The 25,456-nt window shown below is 36.6% G+C and overlaps 1 protein-coding gene across 41 annotated transcripts in view; it reads left to right on the forward strand.

The window, feature by feature from the left end:
• LOC115212079 (calcium/calmodulin-dependent protein kinase type II delta chain) overlaps nt 1-25,456 on the forward strand; it is a 429,066-nt gene that overhangs the window by 46,120 nt on the left and 357,490 nt on the right. For all 41 annotated transcript variants that reach the window (XM_036502876.1, XM_036502886.1, XM_036502877.1 and 38 more), the window contains one exon: nt 4,643-4,737. In XM_036502876.1, the coding sequence (XP_036358769.1) occupies nt 4,643-4,737 (95 nt within the window). The remainder of the gene's footprint in view (nt 1-4,642; nt 4,738-25,456) is intronic.

Below are 25,456 nucleotides of genomic sequence, written 5' to 3' on the forward strand. Positions count from 1 at the left end.
TCATACTGGACACCTTTTGCCCTCAATGAATCATCTTTTGTCTCCTCCAACACCTCCAGTCAGAACTTGTCATGTTTTTGTTATCTCCCAGCCATAGCTTCTCTCCACCTCCCCATTCCCCCTTCATAATCCTTTCTGCTCTCATTCCTGCTTCCACAGTTGTGCTATCCTTTCCAATGCTACCACTGTCACTAGGTTTAACCCCCCCCCTCTATATTTGGGACTACTGCTGCAACTCCTCTAACCTTATCTACATGTTCTAGCATTACTTCCATGATTCAATTTATGCTGGGGAAACAGGCTGCTGTCTATCTCAGGTTTTGTAGAATACTTTAGAGAAATTTGGGTTAGCAACAGGCCACTTATCATCAGCATTTCTGCTTCATCAAGCATTCCATCCAATGCTTCTTGCTATTCAGCTTGGACTTGAACATCAGTTCTTTTTACACCCTTCTTCCAGATAGGACAAAAGCTTATCTTCTTTCTACTAACTTTCACTCTCTATGGTTTAAACTCCTGACCTCAATCTATGTAATCCACACTTTCATATTAGTATGCCCATACCTGACTGCACATATCCAAATCCTCTCCACACATATACACAATTCCCTTCCCCATATATACCCTCTTGACCATTCTCACTGCACACCTCTTCCACAAACACACTAACCCTCTTGCATGCAGAAATACATTCTCACTTATGTGCCTCCACATTCTATTCGGCCTGCTCTAAAAAGTACACATTACTCTTCAATCTCTTTCTCCAGTTTTCTTCCCCTCCCCCTTCCACACAAAGTCATACACTTCATATGTACATGCTCACACACACACAGCAAGGTAGAACAATACAGTGTATATTGTTCTACCTGATTACATCACTGTACCCCCCACTTGACATACCTATACATGTATACATACCAACAGCCACCTTCAAACTTTATGATACATATGACACTCCCTTCTTCCTTAGCATCTCACCTTCCATAAACATCCTTCACATTCACACTCACATCACCTACACACACAGTTCACTTTGTCCGTTTCTGTCCCCTTTCATGGGTGTACACATGCACTCTTTTTCTTTTTAACTAACATGTATTTGAATCACATGCACATATACCAAAAATGCAGTTTACCTGGTACACTATCCTATCTAATTACATCACCACATATGCAACATCCTTGATGTATATGTTTACAAACTTACTTACACACCAACACACAAACATCCATCCTCAAACTATTTGCTCTAAAACAATGTGCATTTAGTTCCTTTCTTCTTTTTCTGTTTGCCAATCACTAACTACAAACTTACTGCTATAAAGTTACATTGACACATTTGCATCATTTACACAAACACATCTTCAGCCTCTTCTCCATCTATTTCCAACCCTTTGTACTGAACCTCTCCTCTTTAGCTTCATCCTCAGTTTTACAGTCTCTTTCTAATACTCTATAACCACACACAAGTTCAGACTTCATGTTCTTGGATTTAACTTTTCCCCACTTAGCATGCCTTTCCTGGTACCCACCTGAATTTCATATACACATAAAATGTCTTTTTCACAACACACACACACACACTCACTCTGTCTCTCTCTCACACACACATTTGATTTACACATTACACAAAGCACAACACTATGCATACCAATGTTATTCCTTGATCTAAATGTGAAATTGCTTTACACACTTGTTCCAACAAAATGCAGCTTTTTTGTTGCACATGCATATTCTTTAATTGACCCTATTTCATTCACTTAGATACTGACATAACACTACAATATGCATACAGGGGTGCACTTGGGCTGTAATTTCACTTAAACATGTCTATGATTTGTGCATATACAAAAATATAAAAAAATTAATATAAATTAATGCTATCAAATTTACTCAAGTACACAAAACACAATACAAACTTGCACTCACTCAAGCAGATACACACTCATTTCTTCATGTTACTCATTTAAACATATATTTGTATTTTCATATACACATACTTGTGTCTGTACACACACTCACTTGCAAATAAATGGTATTGACATTGCACTTAGATTCAGATGTACAGCACCCGACATATATGTTCACACATATGCACATACACACAAGTTCACACAGTCTCATACGCATGCATTCACACAACACATGGAAACAGGCACACATACATACAGACCTCAACATTCACCCTTATTCACACACACTCATTTCACCTAATTTGTACTAACACACAAGTACTTATACTCTTGTGCACACTTTCCTTTCTGACTTATAGCCTTTCACCCCACATCTTTTTTTCCCCACAATTTTTGTTATAATTTTGCACATACACTATCTTCTTTGCCCTCCCCATGCTTCTCCTTCATCTCCTTTTCATTCAGAAGAAGCACTAACTTCTAAAAACACCAAAGTCACTCTTTTCTTGCAAGTGTGAAACTAATATCTATTTCTTTACTACCCACAAGTTGCTAAACACAGAGGAGACAAACAAGGACAGACAAAGGGATTAAGTCGATTACATCGACCCCAGTGCGTAACTGGTACTTAATTTATCGACCCCAAAAGGATGAAAGGCAAAGTCGACGTCGGCGGAATTTGAACTCAGAACGTAACGGCACGCTACGCATTTCGCCCTGTGTGCTAACGTTTCTGCCAGCTCGCCGCCCAATATCTTCCTCCTATTGTGTTTTTCTATGTTGTTTTGTAACTGATTTCACCATTTTGTTTCTACTCTGTATTTATCATCATTATCGTTTAGCATCCGTTTTCCATGCTAGCATGGGTTGGACTATATATATTTATTTTTCATCCATTTTTCCATGTTAGCATGGATTGTATGAAAACACACTACTGACATGTAGTTTTACAGCTAGAGGTCCTCCCTGTTGCTAACTCTTACCTTTTTTTACATGTCAGGATTAATTTATTGCACTCATCTAAAGCACGTTTTTATTTTGACTGAGAATATCAGCTAACATCACCAATATTTAGCTTAAGGGATTTGCAGGAGAACAGAATCTAAACACAAGCATATATATGTATATATGTGTATATATATATATATATATATATATATATATATATATATATATATGTATGTATATTTATATATATAATACAAATAAGAAAATGGAGAAACAAATTTAGTTTGTTCATCAACTTTCGGATATTAGAATGTTGGCTTGAGTTTCTCATTTTGCTAGATGAATAAATAATCCAACATTCTAATATCTGAAAGTTGATGAACAAACTAAATTTGTTTCTCCATTTTCTTATTTGTATTATAAATTTACAGTAAAAATATTTCTTTACCTTCACCCGTTTAATACAATAAATGAGTTAATTGCATTGCAATTAAAAACCTTTATGTATTAAGAATCTGGGTACTTTACCAACAGTATATTGGATAAATACTATCCCACAGTGGGTTACACCCATAACCCCTATCTTACTTTGTAATATATATATATATATATATATATGTATGAACCATAAATTTATGTGTGTGTGTGTGTACACACCCATACATTAATATACACACTTGACACAATAACAGTTTAAAATACCACCCTGTACAGCATTTATAACATGTGAAGTTTGCTTTCAAACAATATTGTTTTGAGTATAGTTCCCTTCTGTGGCACCCTGGCATGTGTTTTATAACCCTAGGCTGATTAGGACTTGTAAGTGGATTTGGTTTAAGGGAACTGAAAGAAGCCCTCTCTGTGTGTGCGTGTCAGCTTTTCTTGACACAACTTGATAATTGTAAGTGGGTGTATCTGTCATACACAAGGTATCATTCATTTCTAGTATTGTTGAAATGTTGATTATGGGGGAAATATCACCTTGATTAAAAACAAGTGGCAACAAGAAAGGAATCCAGCCATAGAAATCTGTCTCAGTAAACTCTATGCAACCCATGTAAGTATGGAAAACAATGATGATGATGCAAATGTGGAATGACACTTGCTGTAACATTTTGCCGCAGAGAAACACAGGGCATTAACTTAGAACACTGGTGAATTGCCAGACATGGTGGTTTGACCTGATTTTGTTTCCTCAGTGACAACTACCTTAGACGTTCTAAGCCAAGCCCAAAATGCTTGTTCTGATAAAGAAATTGGTAAACAAAAGTTTTACTGATACATGCAAAAGCTAGACAGGCTTGAATTAAATTAATATACACACTTGAAACAGCATTACATTAGAATACTGGTGAACATGAAATATATATGAATGATATGATGATGACTGAAGCGAGTGGAGTGATGGATGGGGGGAGATATGGGCACAGGTAAAGCAATGACGATGGACCAAAGCTTAGTGAAGGATGGGTAGTGGTAGAATGATGGCTGGGTATGTAGGACAGCCATTCATAATTTGTGAGCTTTGTAGGCCATGGGGAGATGAGAGATAAAGGGGTATAAGTGATAAGGGATAAGATGATAGAGTTAAATGGGGTGATTAGTGAAATATATGTAGATATACTATATATATGTATTATACATGTATAAGTACAATCATTTCTACTGAAAAGGGCATATATAATATTTGAATAAATAATGAAATAATCCCATGTCATGCCTTTACCCCTTTTGCTTTATCCCTGATTACTCCTAATTGGTATTTTCTCTGTCTTTTCTAGGGGAGCTTTCTCAATTGTACGGAGATGTGTTCAGAAGTCTACAGGACTGGAATTTGCAGCTAAAATTATTAACACGAAGAAACTCTCCGCCAGAGGTAGGTGTCTGACTTTTAAAACTAACTACACCAGTTTGTATTATATATATATTGGGTCATTCCATAAATAATGCGGTTTTTTCAATTGCATAGAATAAAAGTGGGAGGGGGACAGGATTTACTACCTGCTTCAACTTGCTATAAAAGCAGGTAGTAACTTTACTTTGTACTTATTCTTAGTGTGAGTTTTAACAGTTAAATTTTCAAAGCTATAATGAAAGTGAGAAAGGAGCATATTTGGCTTTATGAGTTCAATAAAGACAACAACGCAACAAAAAAGTGCGAGGAATATTAATCCAGTGTATGGGAATTGGACAATATGCGTAAGCCAGTGTCAACAGTGTTTCCAGAAATTCTGAGCCAGAAACTACAGCCTAGAAGACAAGCCTTGTCTTGGAAGATCTGTAGAGCTCAATGAGGTTGTCCTGCAAACCTGATGGAACAAAATCCCATTGTAACTGTTGAGGAACTAACAGAGAAGCTTGGATTTGGTCATTGAACCATTCATCACCGCAAAACCTGTGTGTCATCGGAAAAGTCAGCAAATTGGATCAACGGGTTCTTCACAAACTTTCCAAGTCTAATGGCATGTAAAGAGAGAATGGGTGCTCTTTGCTGTCACGTCTCACGAATGAACCTTTTTTGGACCAAATAGTGACTGGTGACAATAAATGGGTTCTCTATAAAAATATCAAGCACCAAAGACAGTGGGTAAGGAAAATAGAAACATCGGCACCCCAGGCTGAAGAAGGTCTTCACCTACATAAGGTATTGTTATCTGTTTGGTGGGAAATTAAAGGTTTAGTCCACTTTGAACTTTTAAGCTCAAACCTGACAGTAACAAAGGAGACTACTGCGAGCAGCCTGAGCAAGTGCTAGAAGAGAATTGACCATCTTTGGTTTCAAGATGAAAGGTGTTCTTTGGTCAGGATAATGCTTGGTCACATACAGTGAGGGTGACATTCCAAAGGTTGGAGCAGTTTGAATGGGAAATGATTCCCCACCCACCTTATTTGCTTGACATTTCCCCATCTAATTATCATTTATTCTGCAGTCTTCAAATCATTTGGATGGAAAAATTATGAATTCTGTAGATGCGGTTAGAACAATGCTAGAGGAGTATTTTTTATCATGGACAAGTGAATTTTGGAAGAGGGGCCTTCCAAGTCTATCAAATGGATGGAAGAGCACTGAAGAAAATGAAGGAGTGTATGTATTAGATTAAAAAAGAACTTTATTTTGATTTTGAAAAATAAAAGAAGTATGAAAAAAACCCACATTATTTATGGGATGACCAAATATATATATGTGTGTGTGTGTGTGTGTGTGTGTATGCATGCATGCAAACGTACATACATTCACAAGGTGTCCATGAATTATCTTTACAACTAGATGTGTTGTGTGCAACCATGAGTTGTACAGTTTAACTGAATATATATATATATACGTATATATGGGTACAGAATGTCACAAAACGTAAACAACTTGAAATATGAACTATGGTATATATATATATATATATACATACACACCCACACACATACATATGTACATATTCTTTTATTCTTTTACTTGTTTCAGTCATTTGACTGTGGTCATGCTGGAGCAAATCGACTCCAGGACTTATTCTTTTGTAAGCCTAGTACTTATTCTATTGGTCTCTTTTGCCGAACCACAAAGTTACGTGGACGTAAACACATCAGCATCGGTTGTCAAGCGATGTTGGGGGGGACAAACACAGACATACAAACATATACACACACATACATATACACATATATATGACCGGCTTCTTTCAGTTTCCGTCTACCAAATCCACACACAAGACTTTGGTTAGCCCATGGCTATAGCGGAAGACACTTGCCCAAGGTGTCACACAGTGGGACCGAACCCGTAACCATGTGGTTGGTAAGCAAGCTACTTACCACACAACCACATACTCTTTTATTGTTTTACTGATTTCAGTCATTTGTCTCTGGCCATGCTGGAGCACTGCCTTTAGTTGAACAAATTGACCCAAGGATTTATACTATGTAAGCCTAGTACTTATTCTATCGCTCTATTTTGCTGAACAGCTAAGTTATGGTGAAATAAACACATCAACATTGGTTGTCAAGCGATGTTAGGGGGGCAAACACAGACACACAAATACATATATATATATATATATACATACATACACACGCACACACACACACACACACACACATATTTATTTATACACACACACACACGATGGGTTTATTTCAGTTTCTGTGTATGAAATCCACTCATATGGCTTTCATTAGCCTGAGGCTATAGTAGAAGACTCTTACCCAAGGTGCCGCACAGTGGGACTGAACAAGGAACCATATGGTACCACACAGCCACTCACTCACACACACATGTATGCATGACAACTGTCTGACAAATTGAGAACATGAAACAGTTTTGTGTGTGTGTGTGTGTGTGTTTATATATCATCATCATTATTTAACATCTGTTTTTCCATGCTGGCATAAGTTGTACAGTTTAACTGAAAACTGATAAGCTGGGGAGCAGCACCAGGTTTCAGTCTGATTTGGCATGGTTTCTACAGCAGGATACACATGTATATATATAGAGATACACACACAAATATATATGTACACACACATGTATATATATATATATATACTAGCTGAAGGTGACCCGCTCTACGCGCGGGTAAGAGTGTGGTTGTTACTTTCTGTTGCTTCCTTTCAGCACGTAAAAAGCACCATCCGAACGTGGCGGATTGCAGCGCTGCCTTGACTGGCTTCTGTGCTGGTGGCACGTAAAAAGCACCAACCGATCGTGGCCGCTGCCAGCCCCCCTGGCACCTGTGCAGGCGGCACGAAAAAAGCACCCACTACGCTCACAGAGTGGTTGGCGTTAGGAAGGGCATCCACCTGTCGAAACACTGCCAGATCAGACTGGAGCCTGGTGCAGCCTCCTGGCTTCCCAGACCCCTGTCAAACTGTCCAACCCGTGCTAGCACGGAAAACGGACATTAACGATGATGATGATGATGATGATGATGATTCTCCCTCTTTGTTTCTTTCTCCTTTCTCTCTCACTTTCCCACTCTCTTACTCTTCCTTCTCTCGGACTCTCCCTCGCTTTCTCTTACTCTCTATCTTTATGTATCTCTCTCCCATTTATAACAACAAAAGATCTTGAGTAAGTTGAGAAATAAAATATTTAGAAAGATCAATCATAAATATCAGGCAGTTACAAAGGAAAGGTCTGCTTGAAGACAGACAGCAAAACACTAACATTTAAAAGGGACAGACGAACTTGCGAGCTGAATAAAAATAATAAAATATTGGAAACCAAAGTTTGAAGGGATAGAATTTGAGGATAGTAGAGTCACCATGGCTGGCATTTCTTAACGACGGACAGCAACGTATTGACAGTTCAACGGCTGGCGTAAAAGTTTGAACTTGATGTAAAAGAAAATCCCTAAAAACCAAGTTTTGACTTGATTCTTTCTCACGACAGTAGACTCACGATGGCAAGCATTCAAAACTTCTTCATCATGGACGGCAACACATTGACGATTAAAAGGCTGGAGCAAATTTTTTAGCTTGATGTAACAGAGAATTGCTAAACACCCGCTCCTTTAAATTTTAATCCCCTTCCAGCCCCATTTATACCCCTTTTCACCTTTTGGTTAATATAACCCGATTTAATTTGGGTCTACTGGGGCCACATTTTATAAGATGAGGACACAACCAAGTTTCCCAATTTCTGGTCATAGACCATAGAACACTCAACCAAGTTTCCCGATTTCTGGTCATAGACCATAGAACAGTCAAGCAAGTTTCCCGAGTTCTGGTCATAGACCATAGAACACTCAACCAAGTTTCCCGAGTTCTGGTCATAGACCATAGAACACTAAACTAAGTTTCCCGAGTTCTGGTCATTTGCAGAATAAATAGAGACGGCGGAGGTGGCAGACGTCGTTGCAATGTAAACATGATTTGTTATAAGAGAAAGATTGCCCAGATTGTGTGTTGGTGGTGTTGGTGGTGGCGATGATAATTATCATTAGGAAAAAGAGTGAGTGAGTGAGGAAGACATACATAAGTTGTGGCGATGATAATTGTAGACCCCTTTTCACATTTTGATGAAGAGAACCCGATTTCATTCGGGTGTACTGGGGCTACATATAGGTGTGTGTGTGTGTGTGTGTGTGTGCACGCTGTAGAAATTAAATTAGAGATAAAACCACTAATAGGGAAATGAAACAGTAAAAAACCAAAAACAAAAACATAAAAATAAAAATATAATATTAGATATATGAATATATGTGTGTGTGTGTGTGTGTGTGTTGACAGGTAGACAATAGAATGCGATGGCGATGGGGATGGCGAGTAATATTTGTTACTGTCCATGAACGCTGAGAGATACATGAGTAAAATGTATAGGAAGGTAAGAGATAGAGTGAGTGAAAATGTTCTTGGAAGAGAGTAAATCGCGACAGAATGATTTGAGGAAGACTTTACATTAAATAACGGTAGTTGCATTGTCAAATGAAGAGGAGTGACAGAGTACTGGAGGAAATAGGGTGAGGTAGGAAGATGGCCCCTAGCAACCACACCTTTTAAGATAGGGATTTGTAAGGTAGTCCACGCGCATCGTCACCTCATTCTACATGTCCATGTAAATTTTGGAGCGAATCGGACGGGATGTAGTGGCATTGAAAGCGAACCAAGCGGTAAAAACGCAATTCAGTTTTATATATAGAGAAGAGATATATATTTATTTTATAGAAGGAGCTTCTACAGGACTAGAACTGTTTCATTCAAAAGAAATCATCAGTTCTAGTCCTGTAGAAGCTCCTTCTATAAAATAAATTAATTTACTCTGCTATGTATTGAGTACCTTATTTACTGTGGTTAACCCCGACTCAACCCGGGACCTACATATATATATATATATATATATATATATATATATATATATATATATGAGGGCATGCTGAAAAGTTCCTAGCTTTGGGTGAAAGAAAATACAGGAGGGTCAGTTAATCATATTCCCCTCTCAGATTCATACACTTGTTGCGGCTGTCCTTCAGTTTTTCTAACCCCTGTAAAAGAACTTGAAAGGTTGCACCTCCAACCTGGCCTTTTATGATACCCTGAAAGTCAGGAACTTTTCAGCACCCCCCTTGTAATGAGTGCACGAAAGCGCACATATTACCTTTAAAGTGTTTTACCTCAACATTGTCACACTATAGAACTGTAAGGCAAATATGAATTAAGTCAAATATTTCATTACCCTCTATTATGTACTGCTTGATAAGTACACATCTCTTTATAACTTATATGTTTGATCATATTCATAAAAGGACACATGTATTCATATATATACATCTGTCTGTCTATAAGTATCTTTATTGTGCATGTGTGTGTATATACATACATATATATATATATATATATATAATATATATATATATATTATATATATATATATATATATATATATAACTTAGAAAGGTTTTGGCCAGTATTGGCCCAGGCCATGTCTAACTTAATAGCACCACCTGGTGAAGTCTTTCAGTTCAGGATTTGGGCACCAAGGCCCATTCGAGCAGAGAGTTATTGTTTGCGGAGACATATCCGGGTGTGGGTGGTTTGTCCGGTACTGTTTGAAGGAATTTGTCGAAAGACTTCTTGAATTTTGTGTGGTCAGTTTCTTTTTTGACGTGCCCTGGTGTAATGTTGAAGAGAGCAGGTCCAATTGAGGTGAAATAGTTGTACCGTATTGTCGTTATGTGATGCGATTTAGATTTTTGTTGTGGACGGATGGCACGTGGTCCAAGCCTTGGATGCATTTTGAAGGTGATGCCAACATCATTCGGACAGTGCTGGTGGAATATTTTCCACATCATACAGATAATGTAGCGTTCACGGCATCGTTGGAGTGAATACAATTTCAGCTTTTCTAGTCTACCCCAGTAGTCAAGGTCTGACATGCCATCTTTTTTATGATTGACCTTTGGGGAGCTTCAATTCTCATAATATTTTATTTTGTGTAGGGAGACCACAGTGGACAGCAGTATTCAAGGTGGTGTCGGGCAAAAGTGGAGAAGAGAAGGATAATAGCGTGGGAATCTCTCGACTGGAAGGTTCTGAGAATCCAGGAACACATTCTGCGGGCCATGTCAACTTTGCTGTTTATATGTGTAGCCCAGCTTATGTTGTTGTCCACTGTTACTCCCAGGTCTCTGATGTTGTTGGATGCCATGAGAATTTCTCCAGAAGGAAGAGAGTATGGGAGTTTCAGAGCGTCCTCCCTTCCAAAGTGGATCAGTTCAAATTTGTCTTCATTTAGCAACATGTTATTCTTTTCCGCCCATTGGACAACAGCCAGTAGGTCTGGCTGAAGGTTTATTCGGTCATCCACGCCATTGATGACCTTCTGGAGCTTGGAGTCATCAGCGAAGGTTCTGATGTTACTGTGTTTGATGGTATCAGTAATATCATTTATGTAGATGATGAAGAGAAGTGGGCCCAACACAGTACCTTGTGGGACACCACTGCTGACTTTGGCTGGATGAAGCTAGCTGTATAAAGAAGTGCTGGTTGCTAAATGTGGCTGTAACTTGTGTGAAAGGGAGAACCAGAAAGACATAAAATGAAGTATTTTAGGCTGACCTCAGCACCATGAGCCTGATGAAGATGACAAAGGACTGGGCTTTCTGGCAATACAAGATTCATCAAAAGATCTTTCCTCACCATCAAAACTGAGATCTGATAAGGCTATGTATTGTAATCTCTGCCCACATTATGGTGATTTATCCTCCTTCTCTATGTATTAACCCTGCTTCATCTTCCTGCCACCCAGCTCCTGCAGACTACCGACAGTATCATTCTTCTCTCTTGTGTCCTGCTCTAACAACTACATCATATTTACTGTTCTTGCTGCTTGCTCCCCCTTCTCTTCTGCATCCCTCTGTCTCCCCCAACTCCTCTCTATGCAGGCCTACCCATTATACCTTTGCACTCGAAGCCCTCCAAGGGCAGGAAGTGAGAGTTCTTATGGTTTGTCTCCTTTCTCTCTTCAAGTTAAATTCCTATTTGAGCTTTTCTTTAAAATTCTGAACTGCAATTTCCCACCACAACATAAATATTACCCTATCTTCAACAAATCTATAAAAATATCTTACTCCACCACACCCAACTTAGGATCCATAATTGCCTCCTCTAATAAATGCAAACTTCACCACCTGACAGTTGACCTTACAATCTATCCCTCTGAACCTCCCCCTCCCCCCTGGTAGTAATAATACAACCCTTAGAAAGCCTACTCAATCCAATAATACCATAATGCTACCAACATGACTGAATATAACAGTGGTGCACTCCCACCCAGCCTAACACTTATACTGATAATACCTCCCATACTTCTTTGATGGTAGCTGACCATACAAACCAGACCTTTGCAGGGATCAATTCCAACCCCAGTGCTGGTATGAAAACCTGAAAATTCCAGGCCTCTCAACTTTCTCACTCGGAGGTTTCTTTCTACACAATAATGTAGTCTATAAATACTTGGTTATAACACCATGCTTCCTCATGGCACATAGTTTCAAGCACTGCTACTAAGCACACATGAATTCTTTCCCCAATCAAACCTCTTAACTATCTACCTATCTAGCAACTTATATACACAACCCCAAATATTTCCTACCCTGATCTACTGTCCGTGAGGCTTCCCTGTACAACACTAACCTTGGAGTTTGTAAATTATGTTCAAGTGAATCTCTTGCCATCCTCTGTAACCACAAATTCTCATTACTCAATAAATCTTGAGATGTAATCCTTTCATATAAACACAAATTTTATTCACTATTTGCCCATTAAATAAAGTCTATATAATTCTCCTAATTATGATACAACCTTAAATTGCAACTTATACCTCCTTTTCCCTACCATGTGCAACTCGTAAACACCAGTCGTCTTTTTTCTCTTTCCCTGTTGCCCGCTCTGGGATCTTTCTTTCCTCTCTCTTCCTTCTTTATGTTTCCGACGAAGAGCTCCGCTCGAAACGTCATACCTCCCTGCTTCCTTTTCCTGAGCGCCTATTAATAATAATACTGTAATTGTTCCATTGTTGTTGTTTTTTTGTTTCCCGTTTGGATTAAAATTATATATATATATATATATATATATATATATATATCAATTCTCTTTGTGTATTCCCCCTACCTAGCACATTCTCCTATACTACCCCCCACCCTCATACTTTGAATTCTTTTCTCACCTCCTCATAGCTTCATCCTCAACCAGAACCACTTAGCACTATCTACCCCTTGCAATTGCTACCAAACTGTCCTTTCTTTTCTCCCTCTCTGTCCACCTCTTGTTATTTATTCTCATACCTTTCTACCTACTTCAGTATTCTCCCTCTATCATCGACCCACCTTCATTCTTTGAATTTCCCCTTTGCCTCCTTACCAGCATCTATAACTAGTTGCCTTCTCTTCATTTCAATACCCACTTGTCCCTTATCTTACTCCCCTTTTTGCAGTTCTTTTGCCACCACCATCCTTGATTAATAACTTCTTTTGTCAATGCACCCAACAATGATTCAGCTCTTCACAATACTACCATTCCATCCATTTGTCAATTACCTCTCCTTCTTCCTGCTCTGCCTCCTCTTTATCTTGTTGCCCTTTTATGCTTCAACCCTCACCCTGAACTGCCTACTTCCTCTTTCCACTTGCTTTTATTTGCCTTCTTTACCCATTCTACCCTTAAGTTCCTTGCATTATGACCCCCTCTCCTGGTAGTAATAATACAACCCTATATCTCTCCTTTCTAAAGGAAGGCAAAAAATAAGACAGAGGAAGTTTTTCTTGAAAAGTCAAACAAGTTCTGAATGGACAATAATATTTGCATTTAATTACATTTAAAAATAACATTCAATTGAAAATTGTTATAAAGTAGTTTTTCCATGTTCTCCCTTTAACTACACAGTAATGCCATCTACTTGTAGTTACAGTCGCTATGTCAATATTTACCTGAAGATTGATTAAAATACGAAAGTATTTGAAATGATAAAATGTGAAAATATGGCTTTGTTGAAATTTAATTGACTAGTTTATTATCTCTGCACACACACACACAAAAAGACTATTTTGAGATCATTAGATAGATTTTAATCCCATATTGGGGACATCTTGCTCATTGTTCACCATGTCAATTCAATTCTTACTTCACTGTTTCTCTTTGAGCTGTCTATCCATTATCTCAGATATCTGAAGTTAGATACATTCAAATTTGCATTCTTTGATGCTACAATGTGTTCTTCTTGAGTGAAAACCATAGATTCAGTTTTACCCTCATTGACATGTAATCCGATCTGTTTTGCAGCTTTAACTCAATCAAGCAGTAGGCAAGCTTCTTTGATAGTATTAGAAATAAGATTTATGTCATCAGCTTAATCTGTATCAGTAATAATAGTTGTAGATGAGTATTTGCGAACTTGATTCTTCTGCAGTTGCTGTTGTAATTTGTAATGAGTAGGCCAAGGCTACAATGAACAAAAAAGGTGCAAAAATTTTCACCTTGTATTCTTGCCTGGATCTGAAAAAAATCTGTTTCAACTCAGATAATAAATTTTGAGTGATGGTATCTCTATGGAGAATGTCTACTGTCTGGGATACCAAATGCTTTGAGAATATTCATCACCTTAATTTGATAGCTTGAGTCACAAGTTTTGCTAAATGGCGTGATAACTTTTAGGTTCTGACTTTTGATACCATCAACAAGCCTTCATATTGCAAGAACTTGCAATAATGTTGATCTTCCTGGATGAATATCTGTATATATGCGCATGTGTACACGCACACACACACACACACACACACACACACACACACACACACACATATCCACATACACACACACATGCATCCACACACGTGTTTATATGTGTATATCTATGTATGTGTTAGAATGTATGTTTACATTCACATTTCTCTGAAGAATACTTAACTATGGGTGGTTATGTTGTCATTTCCTCTGTCAACAAGTTGTCCACTGGCTTTGCACCTTTGAAGTTATCTCTTACTTCAAAAACAGGTAAGGATTAGTGTGTGTACATACATATACATATATATATATATATATATATATATACATACAGACACTCACATGCACAAAAAAAAATCTGTAAAGTGGTTGTTGTTAGGAAGAGCATCCTGTCATAGAAACCATGCCAAAAATGGAAGGTATGATTAAAATGTCGTCTTCTGACTAGTCTTTGAGAGTAGTACCTTAGAATAAGAAATGATCTGAATTATGATGACCTGTCAAACTTATCAATGTTTGGAAAATGGGCATATAATGTGGACTATGTCTATGATATATCTTAACATAGCGTCAATACTTCAAATTTCAGAGCAGAGATATAATAATTTGTATCATTTCTAGTATTTTAGCGTGTCAGAATAATATTAAACAAACATTGATATTTACATTTTCTTGTTGTGATGTTAATTTTTGTTGGTGAAAGGCACGATTATTTCATCTTAATCATTTCTCCTCACTTATACCATACAAAATTTTTTAGACCTTGAGAGCATGTCTAAGAAACTGTTACCAACCAACCATTCAGATACTATCTGTATCTCACCCATTCAACCATGTTCAGCTGTATTGTTAAGCTGTTACATGGCATATTTGGTAATGATGGTGGTAGAGGTGGTAAATAGTATATGCTGTTATGTAGTATATATTAATGTATAGTATATGGTTAGGAAAATATGTTACTAGTATTTCTAAAGTATATGGTAATGGTGGTGTGGCATGTTTTCCTAAATGTGTGTTGTTGCTTAACTTAGGCCAGCCTAGATTTACGATTAAAGGGTTTAGAGCTCTGACCATCCAAATTTTATTGACACAGTGTATCTAGAACTGTACCCTTTTTGTAAGATGATATGGTGGGATTTGAGTGAATTTATGGGGCCTTCATTAATATGTTGTGTGTAGTGGTCTGTTATATAGTGCTTTGTAGTGTATAGGTGTATATTAAATAATAAGGATATTTATGCCTGTGATGTGGAGAATATTATAGTAGTGATGTATATATTGTGGTAGTGTTGCATAGTGTATGATACTGTAGTTGTACCGGCAGAGATAATAGACTGTCGTGTAATGTATGGTGATTGGGTTGTGTACTACATTGTGGTGCTGGTGATAATGTATATTGCACGATAGTGACAATGGTAGTGTAGAATAGTTATTTAGCTGTGGGTTAGTTTTGAATGAGCTGACTAATGAAAAAAGGCAATTGTAGTTGTGATCACCACATCTGTTTAAGACATGTATCTAGACCTACATCATTCAGTGCATCCTTTTTGAAATCAGCAGGTGTGTCATGCTAAAAGAAAATTTGGCTGTAATTTTTAGCAGGTTGAATGACCATGTAATGGCTCCCATAGTGTATGGTATCATTGGCAATGTGTATTTTAATTGTATGTAATACTAGTGGTGTGTAGTATATGGTATTGGTGGTCATGTTAATGTGTAGTTCTGCTGCTGCAGTAATGGTAGTAGTGTGAATATATGATGTTGGTGATGAGCGATTTAATGGTATGGTGATGTGTAATTGCTACTAGGGTGTAGGTTGTGTAGGTTAGTGGGGTTATTCATAAATATAGTGGTGTAGTATAGGACAGAAATGATTGTGTGATGTATAGTGTGTGGTTTTGGTGGTAGTGTATGTTTAGTATTGATATGTGGTGGTGGAAATGTGCATGTGATCATTATTATTCTACCAAATCTTTACCAGTGAAAGCAGCCTCTACGACATTCTCTTAATGCTGCTATCACTACCATCACCAGCAGCAGATACAGCAGCAGCAGCAGCACTACACACATTAAACAGAGCTGCTGCTACTACTGTTTATAATACTATTACTGCTGCTGTTGCTGCTCTCACCAATATTACAAATGTCTGTAAATCAATTTCTGGCAAACATGGAGTGTTCTCCACCTCACACCCTGTCGAAACTACATCATCATCATCATCATCACCATCTTCATCATCATCATCACCATATATTCCTCTTACACACATATATCCTCACTTCTCACCATCTCAGACTTAGCAGAAATAAACCATTCCACAGCTCTCATAAGAATGGAATCTAGCAGAACTACCATTTCACAATATGTCTAGCTAGATTCAATTTCCTCACACCCTCAACACCCCACTGTCACATGGGGGTTAGGACAAGATCTATCATTCTTACTACTACTACTGCCACCACCACCACCACTGGTAATACTCCTACTAAATTGGAATGTTTCAGAAAAAATTAATATTAAAAATTATTATTATTAATATTAAAATTTATTATTAAGTATCACTCAATAGAGTTGATTTAATTGATTATACTCTATCTAAAATATGTGACCTTGTGCCTATATTAGAAATCATCATTATTATTATTTTTTTGCAGCTTTCATCTCCCCACTTCTGTCTCTTTACACATAGGCACACCTCAGTGAAACCTTGTAACAAAACCTGTGCAATCAAGCAGTAGTGGTACTACAATTTTGCAATATGTCTACCTAGATTCCTTTACCACACATATACATACGTACAGTCTTGCAACATGTCTATGTTGATTCCTCTACTACTACTACTACTACTACTACTACACACGGAGGTGTATATGCATATACATACAGGCATACATTCTGAAGGATTTTTATTTCAAGGCTAAGTGTGTATCTGGAGTAGGGGCATGGTGTATCCACCTGCAGCCACTAAAGCCTCTTTATTTTTGCCCTTGTCAGATATGGAAATCTTTCTGATTGATGGAAAACTTTCTGATTGATATGGAAACCTTTCTGAATGATGGTTGGTTCAGTGTTAGCCTGTGCTACCATAGCAAACACTTACATTGTAGTATTTACATCCATCCAGAGTAATACATATATGCACTCATTGACATACACTAAAATACACACACACACTGTGACATAATGTTACTATGTGATATATTTAACATCTGTTTTCCATGCTAGCATTGGTTTTATGGCTGGCAAGATTTTATGGCTGGATTTTGATTTTCTTCCTGTTGCCAACCCATGCCTTTTTCAAATAAGGGATTTTTTTAATACCAGATGTCTTTGAAAGCACGGTACAGCCAGTCATCATGTCAAGATCATCATAATTTTGCTCAAGTGGTGATAAGCTTGGAATATCAACATTCATGCATACCCACCTCCATATATATCCATATATTAATATCCTCAATGTATCATATATCTGAAAAAGAAGCACATACTAAATCATAGAACAGTAATGTATTTGTAAGTATTTAAGTCTATATCAGGTTATAGAGTGACCAATGGTTTCACATCCATAAAAGGCTTAGCTCCATGAATGTCTTGTCAGACTCTAAAGCCAAAGACAAGGGAAGTGAAAAGTTACATTTGTCTTTGGCTTTAGAGTGACCAATGGTTTTGTATCCACAAAGGGTTTAGCCATGTGAATGTCTCATCAGATTCTAAAGTCAAAGACAAGGGAAGCAAAGAGTTACATATGTCTTCAGCTTTCAGGTGTGAAACCATATATATATATATATATATATATACATACATATGTAGTATGTATGTACATACAATGGACTTCTTACAGTTTTCTACCAAATTAACTCAAAAGACCTTGGTTATCCAGGGGCAATGGTCAAAAACATTTATCCATGGTGCTGTGCAATGCGACTAAACTCAAAACTATGTGGTTGCCATTCATGTACCTGCATGTGTGTGTGTTTGTATACATTCCCATAGTTATTTCTATATATGGATGTAATGACACATACATGCATACATATGTAATGCCACATACATACATTTTAGCTAATGAGAGAATCTCTAATTTGAATTGGTAGAAGTCTCAACCAAATTTCCTTCACATTACAGCCTACTGTCTTGAAATGGGATTGATGTATTGGAGAATGCAGTCAGATTTGCAGTGCCAGAGAGAAAGCCAAGATGGTTGTGGCTTGTTAGCTTTTGATTATAGGTTTGCCCAGTTGGGGTTGACTGAGGATAAATAAGCACAGCTTGGTGACCTGTATTCACATTGATCCACCGTGATGCATACATATACAACTCATGCTTATAGAATAACGCCTACATCTGTACTGAGATCCATATACAGCAACAAATGCATATACACATGCATCATACTTACAATGTGACACTTCTCAGTGAAATATATACGCATGCAAACACACACTCACTCAACCCTGTTGCTCTACCCTGATTATAAGTTCATATTTATACCAATAATTATTAGTGCAATTTGGCTATGTTAGTGAATGTCTAAATGACAATCTGGAAAATTTACAACTTTGAAGCAAAGAAAGACACTAGCTGACTGAGACTTTACAATTGCAAGAGTAACTTCTCATTGTGGTTATCCAAATTCTAACAATGGAGCTTTGTTTCTTTGTTAGAAGCCAACTCCTTTCTAGGATGAATTCTAATAAATATAAAAATGTAAAGCATACTCACATACACAGCGATATGCACACATTCACATGGTGTTGCTGGTACATATATGTATTTATATATAAATACTAGCATCATCATGTGCATACATGTGTATCATTGTGTATGTGTAACATATACAAGTATACATATCTACGTACTCAATGACACTGCACTCATACCTTGAGTGTGACTTTTGCATATATAAACTAGATGGTGTATCCACACACTTATTACACTCACTAAAATGTACATGCACACACTAATAGTTGTACATATTCAGGCATACACATGTATTAGGAAGGGCATCCAGCTGTGACTACCCTGCCAAATCTGACATGGAACATTATGCAACTTTGTGGCTCATAGATCCTGTTAAACCATCCAGCCCATGCAAGCAATAACATTGATGATAATGATGATACATGTACACATGCTCTAAAAAATACACACATACACAAACACATGCATATACACTGGCTACAACAGTGAAAAGTCTCTGTACCACCACCATCACCTACCACCTACATCATGTCCCCCACAATTGTAAACTGATCTCTTCTCCAGTGAAAAAAAAACAAAAAAAAACAGCTTCATATATTGTCTTCTGATTAAACTTATTCTTGGCTAACATTGTTTCAGTTGATGTATTATTGGTTAAAAAAGTAACATTCAAGTTGTAGTACTTTGATGAGATTTTTCTATCCAGCAACCCTAGTTTGTAACTGTGAGCTTATAATTATTAAAATATTTGACAATTGATAGAAGAACTGAGAAAGCATATACACACATACACACAGGTATGTATATATGTATATTTGTGTGTGTGTGTGCATATACAATTGTATGTATGTGTATATGTGTGAGTGTTAGTGCATGTGTATTTGTAAGTTTGTGTGTATGTCTATAAATGCTTACAATTCATGCTGAGTTATGGCTACAGTTGGTGATGTTAGCATTTGTGATTGGTCTTCAACTGGTGATATTACTGATGTTTCTTGCCAACAAACCATTTGTTAAAGGTTGGTAACAGGATGAGCATCCAACCATAGACATTCTGCTTCAATTTTCTGCTGTCTAAGTAATTCTAGCATGGAAAATAGACAAATAAAATGCATGAAAATCATCATTCAGCATCCACTTTTCCCTGCTTGCATGGATCAGCTGGAATTTGTTGAGCCAAATGGAGTATCTACACCCAGATACCCTTCCTGTTGCCAGCCCTCCCTTATTTCCAAGTAAGGTAATATTTCCTATGTCCAGACATGCTTTCCATGGAAGACTGAAAACAAGCAACATCACTTGAATGATGGTGCTGCTTGTTTTCAACTATTATGTGATACCAAGACAGGGAACACACAAATACAAATGCACACACATACATATACATATGCACATATATATTTATGTATACACATACATATAACTACACACACACACACACACACACATAAATTTATATATATATATGCATGCACACATATTGACTTGCTCACCTAGCCAGCAAGGTGACAGTATTTGAAAGCTAAAATGATATGAATCACATTGTGACCTGCTATGTATAACAATATATGATAATCTGGTTGATACCATGATATATATACATATATGCTACTAACGTTGATTATGAAACAGCTGTCAGCTAACAGAATAACCATGTATCCTCTCACTTCACGTCTTTTATCTGATCAATATTTATATACACACATTCACAATTGGCTTCTTTCAGTTGCCATCTATGAAATCCACTCACAAGGTTTTGGTTGGCTTTGGAACTAAATGGTTTGGGGTTTGTCCCACTTCATGAATGTTGTCAGCTAGCATTCTGTACTATACCCTCAAGTCAACTAATGCCTTGTGAGGGAAATTGGTAGACAAAAACTGAATTATTGTTGTTGGTGGACAGAAACCAAGTGTTATTGATTGGATCAGTGGAAGAAAAATTTAAATCCAGATACAACAACCATCATTCAACCTTTAGACACTTCAAGAAGAGACATGCAACAACCTTTTTGGTATTAATCTGGAAACTTAAGGATGAGAATGTCAACTGCAATATCAAATGGAAATCTTTTCTAACATCAAACTTTAAATGGTACAGAAAGATGTTTCTTATGCTTACTTAAAAACCTATATCTTTTAAAAAAGATTAAGAATCTTCTGTGACTGTATTTCTTTTTGTAATGTGTGTGCTCATACAAATATCAATTGCATTGAATGCATTTACTAACCCGTCTTGTTTTTACTAGCTTGGTAAATGGCAAAATAAATTAATATTTTAGCCAGGAAACCCTGGGTAGCTGTATTTCACAAGGATTTTTGTGGTTTTTATTATAATAATATGTGTTTGTGTGCATGAGTTCATATTTTCCCTTGCCTGTACATTTGTTTACAGACTATAAACAGCCTAGCTGTCCATACAAATATATATTTCCTTTGCATGCAGTCAACTGGAAAAGCATGTCTAGACTTCTTGACATGTCTTAACATATTGTGTGATCTTTGTAAACAAAAGGCTATTTCAAGCAGTGTTGTTTGTTTCCAGTTCAACACATAACTATGATTGTTATCTGATTGACTTGTGGATTATTATGTTGCTTGGAAGCAGGTAACAGTTAGCAACAGAAAGAGCATCAGGCTGTAAGAAATTTGCTTCAACAGGTTCTCACTGATCTAAGCAAGCATGGAAAAGGATGTTAAAATGATGATGACAATAGATACACATTTATGTAAATGTGTGTGTGTGTGTGTGTGTGCAAGTGCATCTGTGTGTTCTTACATTTGTGCTTCTCTACAAATCAGTCAGTTATGGGCAGTGATGTTTCTGTCATTTCCTGCCCTAACGAGTCATCTGTTGACTTTGTGTCTTGAAAGAAAAGTAAAATAAAATATCTCTTGTAAAATAACTAAGGGTTAGCCACAGGAAGGCTATCCACCTGTAAAACAATACCTCAGTTATATATTCATCTAACACATACTAGAATGGAAAAATGACCACAAAAATGAACTTGTGTATGTACACTTCCAACTCACAAATACTGTTGCCCCTCGTCTTCTCGCCATACTGAACAGAACATTATTAACTGCTAGGTTAGAGGTGTGACATCTTCATAGATGTACTATACTTTCTTTCTTGACTGCACAAAACCCATCTTACTTTGATATGTGTATTTCTGCATCATTTATGTCTCAAAATACATGTTTCAGTAAGCGTTATGCATATTGCTTGATTACATGTAGGAAGATCTCTCAGGCATGAAATTTTGTTTCTGTTGTTGAACTGTAAATTGCCTCTGATATTTAATAGAAGAATTGGTAGCAGTGGTAGCTTGACATGCTGGTGTATGGCTCAATTTCATTTGTAATTATATCAGCTGCTGCACTCTATGGTACCAAATTTAAAAGAACAAATAACTTTTATGCACACACATTAATGAAAAATTGCAATATCTACTTCTGTTGCCATATGTAAGAATGCGTAGAATAGTATGATTGGGAAAAGTGGAATGCCTTCAAGGAAATACTTCATTATACCTGTTCTGGATACAAAAAGAAAAAGAAAAAAATGCATATTAATACTTCTGATAGAGAACTACTAGGTACTCCAGTAATGTCAGATGAATGAACTGTATATGGCTAAATAGACAAACATAGAGGTGCTTCTTTATAGACTATATTTATTAATTTTGTTATTTTATTTTGTTTCATATTGTAAAGTGGTTGGTGTTAGGAAGGGCATCCAACTATTATTCCAAAGCAGACAATAGAGCTTGGTGCAGTATTCTGATTTGTCAGTTGCTATCAAACCATCTTACCCATGCCAGCATGGAAAACAGACATTAAAAGATGATGATAATGATGATGATTGTCTGCATTTGAGTTGAAATTTTGAAAAATGTAATGGGATGATCACTGTCAGAACACTTGTTCTTATATGAAATCTCTAAAGCCACAAAAAAAAAAAGAAGAAAAAAATACATGAGACATGGGATGATCACAGTTGCAAAGCTTTTGTTTTTGATAACATTTGATAAATTGATGAAAAAATTTTGATTCTTTGCTGGCATCACCATTAAGATTTACATAATTTTAGTGCATGTGCAAAAACTGTCCTTAGATTTGTTATAATGGAATTGTGTGTGTGTGGGCATGTGTGTGTATTTTATGTATTTTTATGTATACGCATATGTATCTGTATACAGACAGACACACACATAAAAAAATATGTATCATTTTACATCTGTTTTTCCATTCTTGCATGAGTTGAACAGATCTTTTACTAAACATTTTTGCTGTGTCTCACTTTCTCTGTATGTCTTTCTTTCATGTATATACTAGAATTATGAGCTTTTCAGTCATAACTTGTTGAAGAATACTCCACAGTTACATATTGTGTTCTGTAATTTATTGCTTCTCAGTGAATCAGTAGAGATTTCTTTTGTGCAAGCTCCTTGAATAAGACACTTCTTCATTCAACTGTCATTGTTCATACACATCACCTATCCATACAGTCTCCTTTTAGCACTTTAAAACTAATTTTTCTAATGTCCATTTCTTTTTCTATTTTATCTGTGCTTTGTTATTCTTGGATATTGTTGTTACACATCTATCGAAATATTCTCACCTTATTTCTTTCCAATCTTTGCACACCCTCCATATTCAATGTCTGTGTTACACTACATCACACTTCTCACACAACCATCATAGAATCTACCATGCACTTGGGAAGGAATGCCATTCATTGCCAACAGAGCTGAACTTTTTCCGCCCCATCCTTATACTGGCCTCTATGCTTTCACAGCATTCACCTTCATTGCTAATTAGATTACCTTGTCACCCATATAATAAAAATTCTCAATGACTTTTAGGGAGCCTTCTTGAAAGAATTAATTACATAGGTACTGTTACTGTAAATTTACAATTTCATCTCTTACTTTGTTAAATCAATTCTTTCTGTCGTCCTACATGTGATCCATTGGTAATTTTTGTTGGCCTTGAGTACACAATATAGAATTCTTACATAGTTTTTTTCTCATCATTGTGCATTCCACCCACCACATCTACACATCACACCAGTGTGATAACAATGATATATGTATGTGTGTATATATATATATATATTATATATATACCCACAGAGGTTTGGTGCTAAGAAAATGTTAAATATGCAAATTGGTCTATTACTTCAACTTGTAATAGTTTTATAAGCAATGTATCCATGAATATTTAAAGGTGATACGCAACTGTTGACAATTTACTCCAAAATATGTTGAAATGTACTTATAGCTATTCCTCCATTTTCTGACTACACACGTACTGTACAGACATTGTCTACAATTGTTGCAATTCATAGTGCTGGCTAAAGAAATTCTATAGATATGTTTTATAGTACATTATAGCCAAAGAAAGAAAGATGGAAAAAAAAACACTGGTGTTTGATCTGATTTTAGATTCAAATTCTTTCTTGTTTTAAAAGTGAAATGCTATCAAGTAATGACAGTGCTCCATTATGGCCGTTATCAATTGACTAGAAGCAATAAAAGAGTATCCATCTAAGAAATAAAACAATCTTTTATTTCATAACATTTACTCTAATTCACAATGGAAATGTAGTTTATTGATTCAGTTGTAATTTTAACCTTGATTTATGGTCTTTCAGCAACATTTGATTGATTAGTGAAGTTTAAGCTGTTAATGGCGTAATCCATAGCTACATTTTGTCGTTAATTAGTCCTAGGCCAGCTCAGATCAGCAGACCTATGGTTCAAGTCATTCAAGCTGTGACCATCACATCCTTTTTCAAGTTGGAAGGGAATCATTTGAAGAATATTTAACCGCCATTTCTAGCAGGTTAAGTAACTCATTAGCTCAGCAAAAAGCTATTTCAATAGAATGAAGTGCAATGATACTCATAAGTTTTAACCTTATAGTTGTAGAGTTATCTCAGTTCTGGTGTGTAGTGTGTTGTTAAATGTAACCAAAATTAAAACAGTTAAAACAATCTTACTGACAAATTAACTTAAACTGTTCAGATACATGAAGTAAAATTGTTACAGTCAACTGAAATTGAACCTGTTTGCATTACGGTGAAATTAAGCCTCTAATATATCAAATTTTCTTTAGCAACCAATGTTGACTATCACCACTACCAAATGTTACCATCTACCACCATTACCTACCATTCTGACTACCAC

This window comes from Octopus sinensis, linkage group LG5, assembly GCF_006345805.1.
Source record: "Octopus sinensis linkage group LG5, ASM634580v1, whole genome shotgun sequence".
NCBI classification, from domain to species: Eukaryota; Metazoa; Mollusca; class Cephalopoda; order Octopoda; family Octopodidae; genus Octopus; species Octopus sinensis.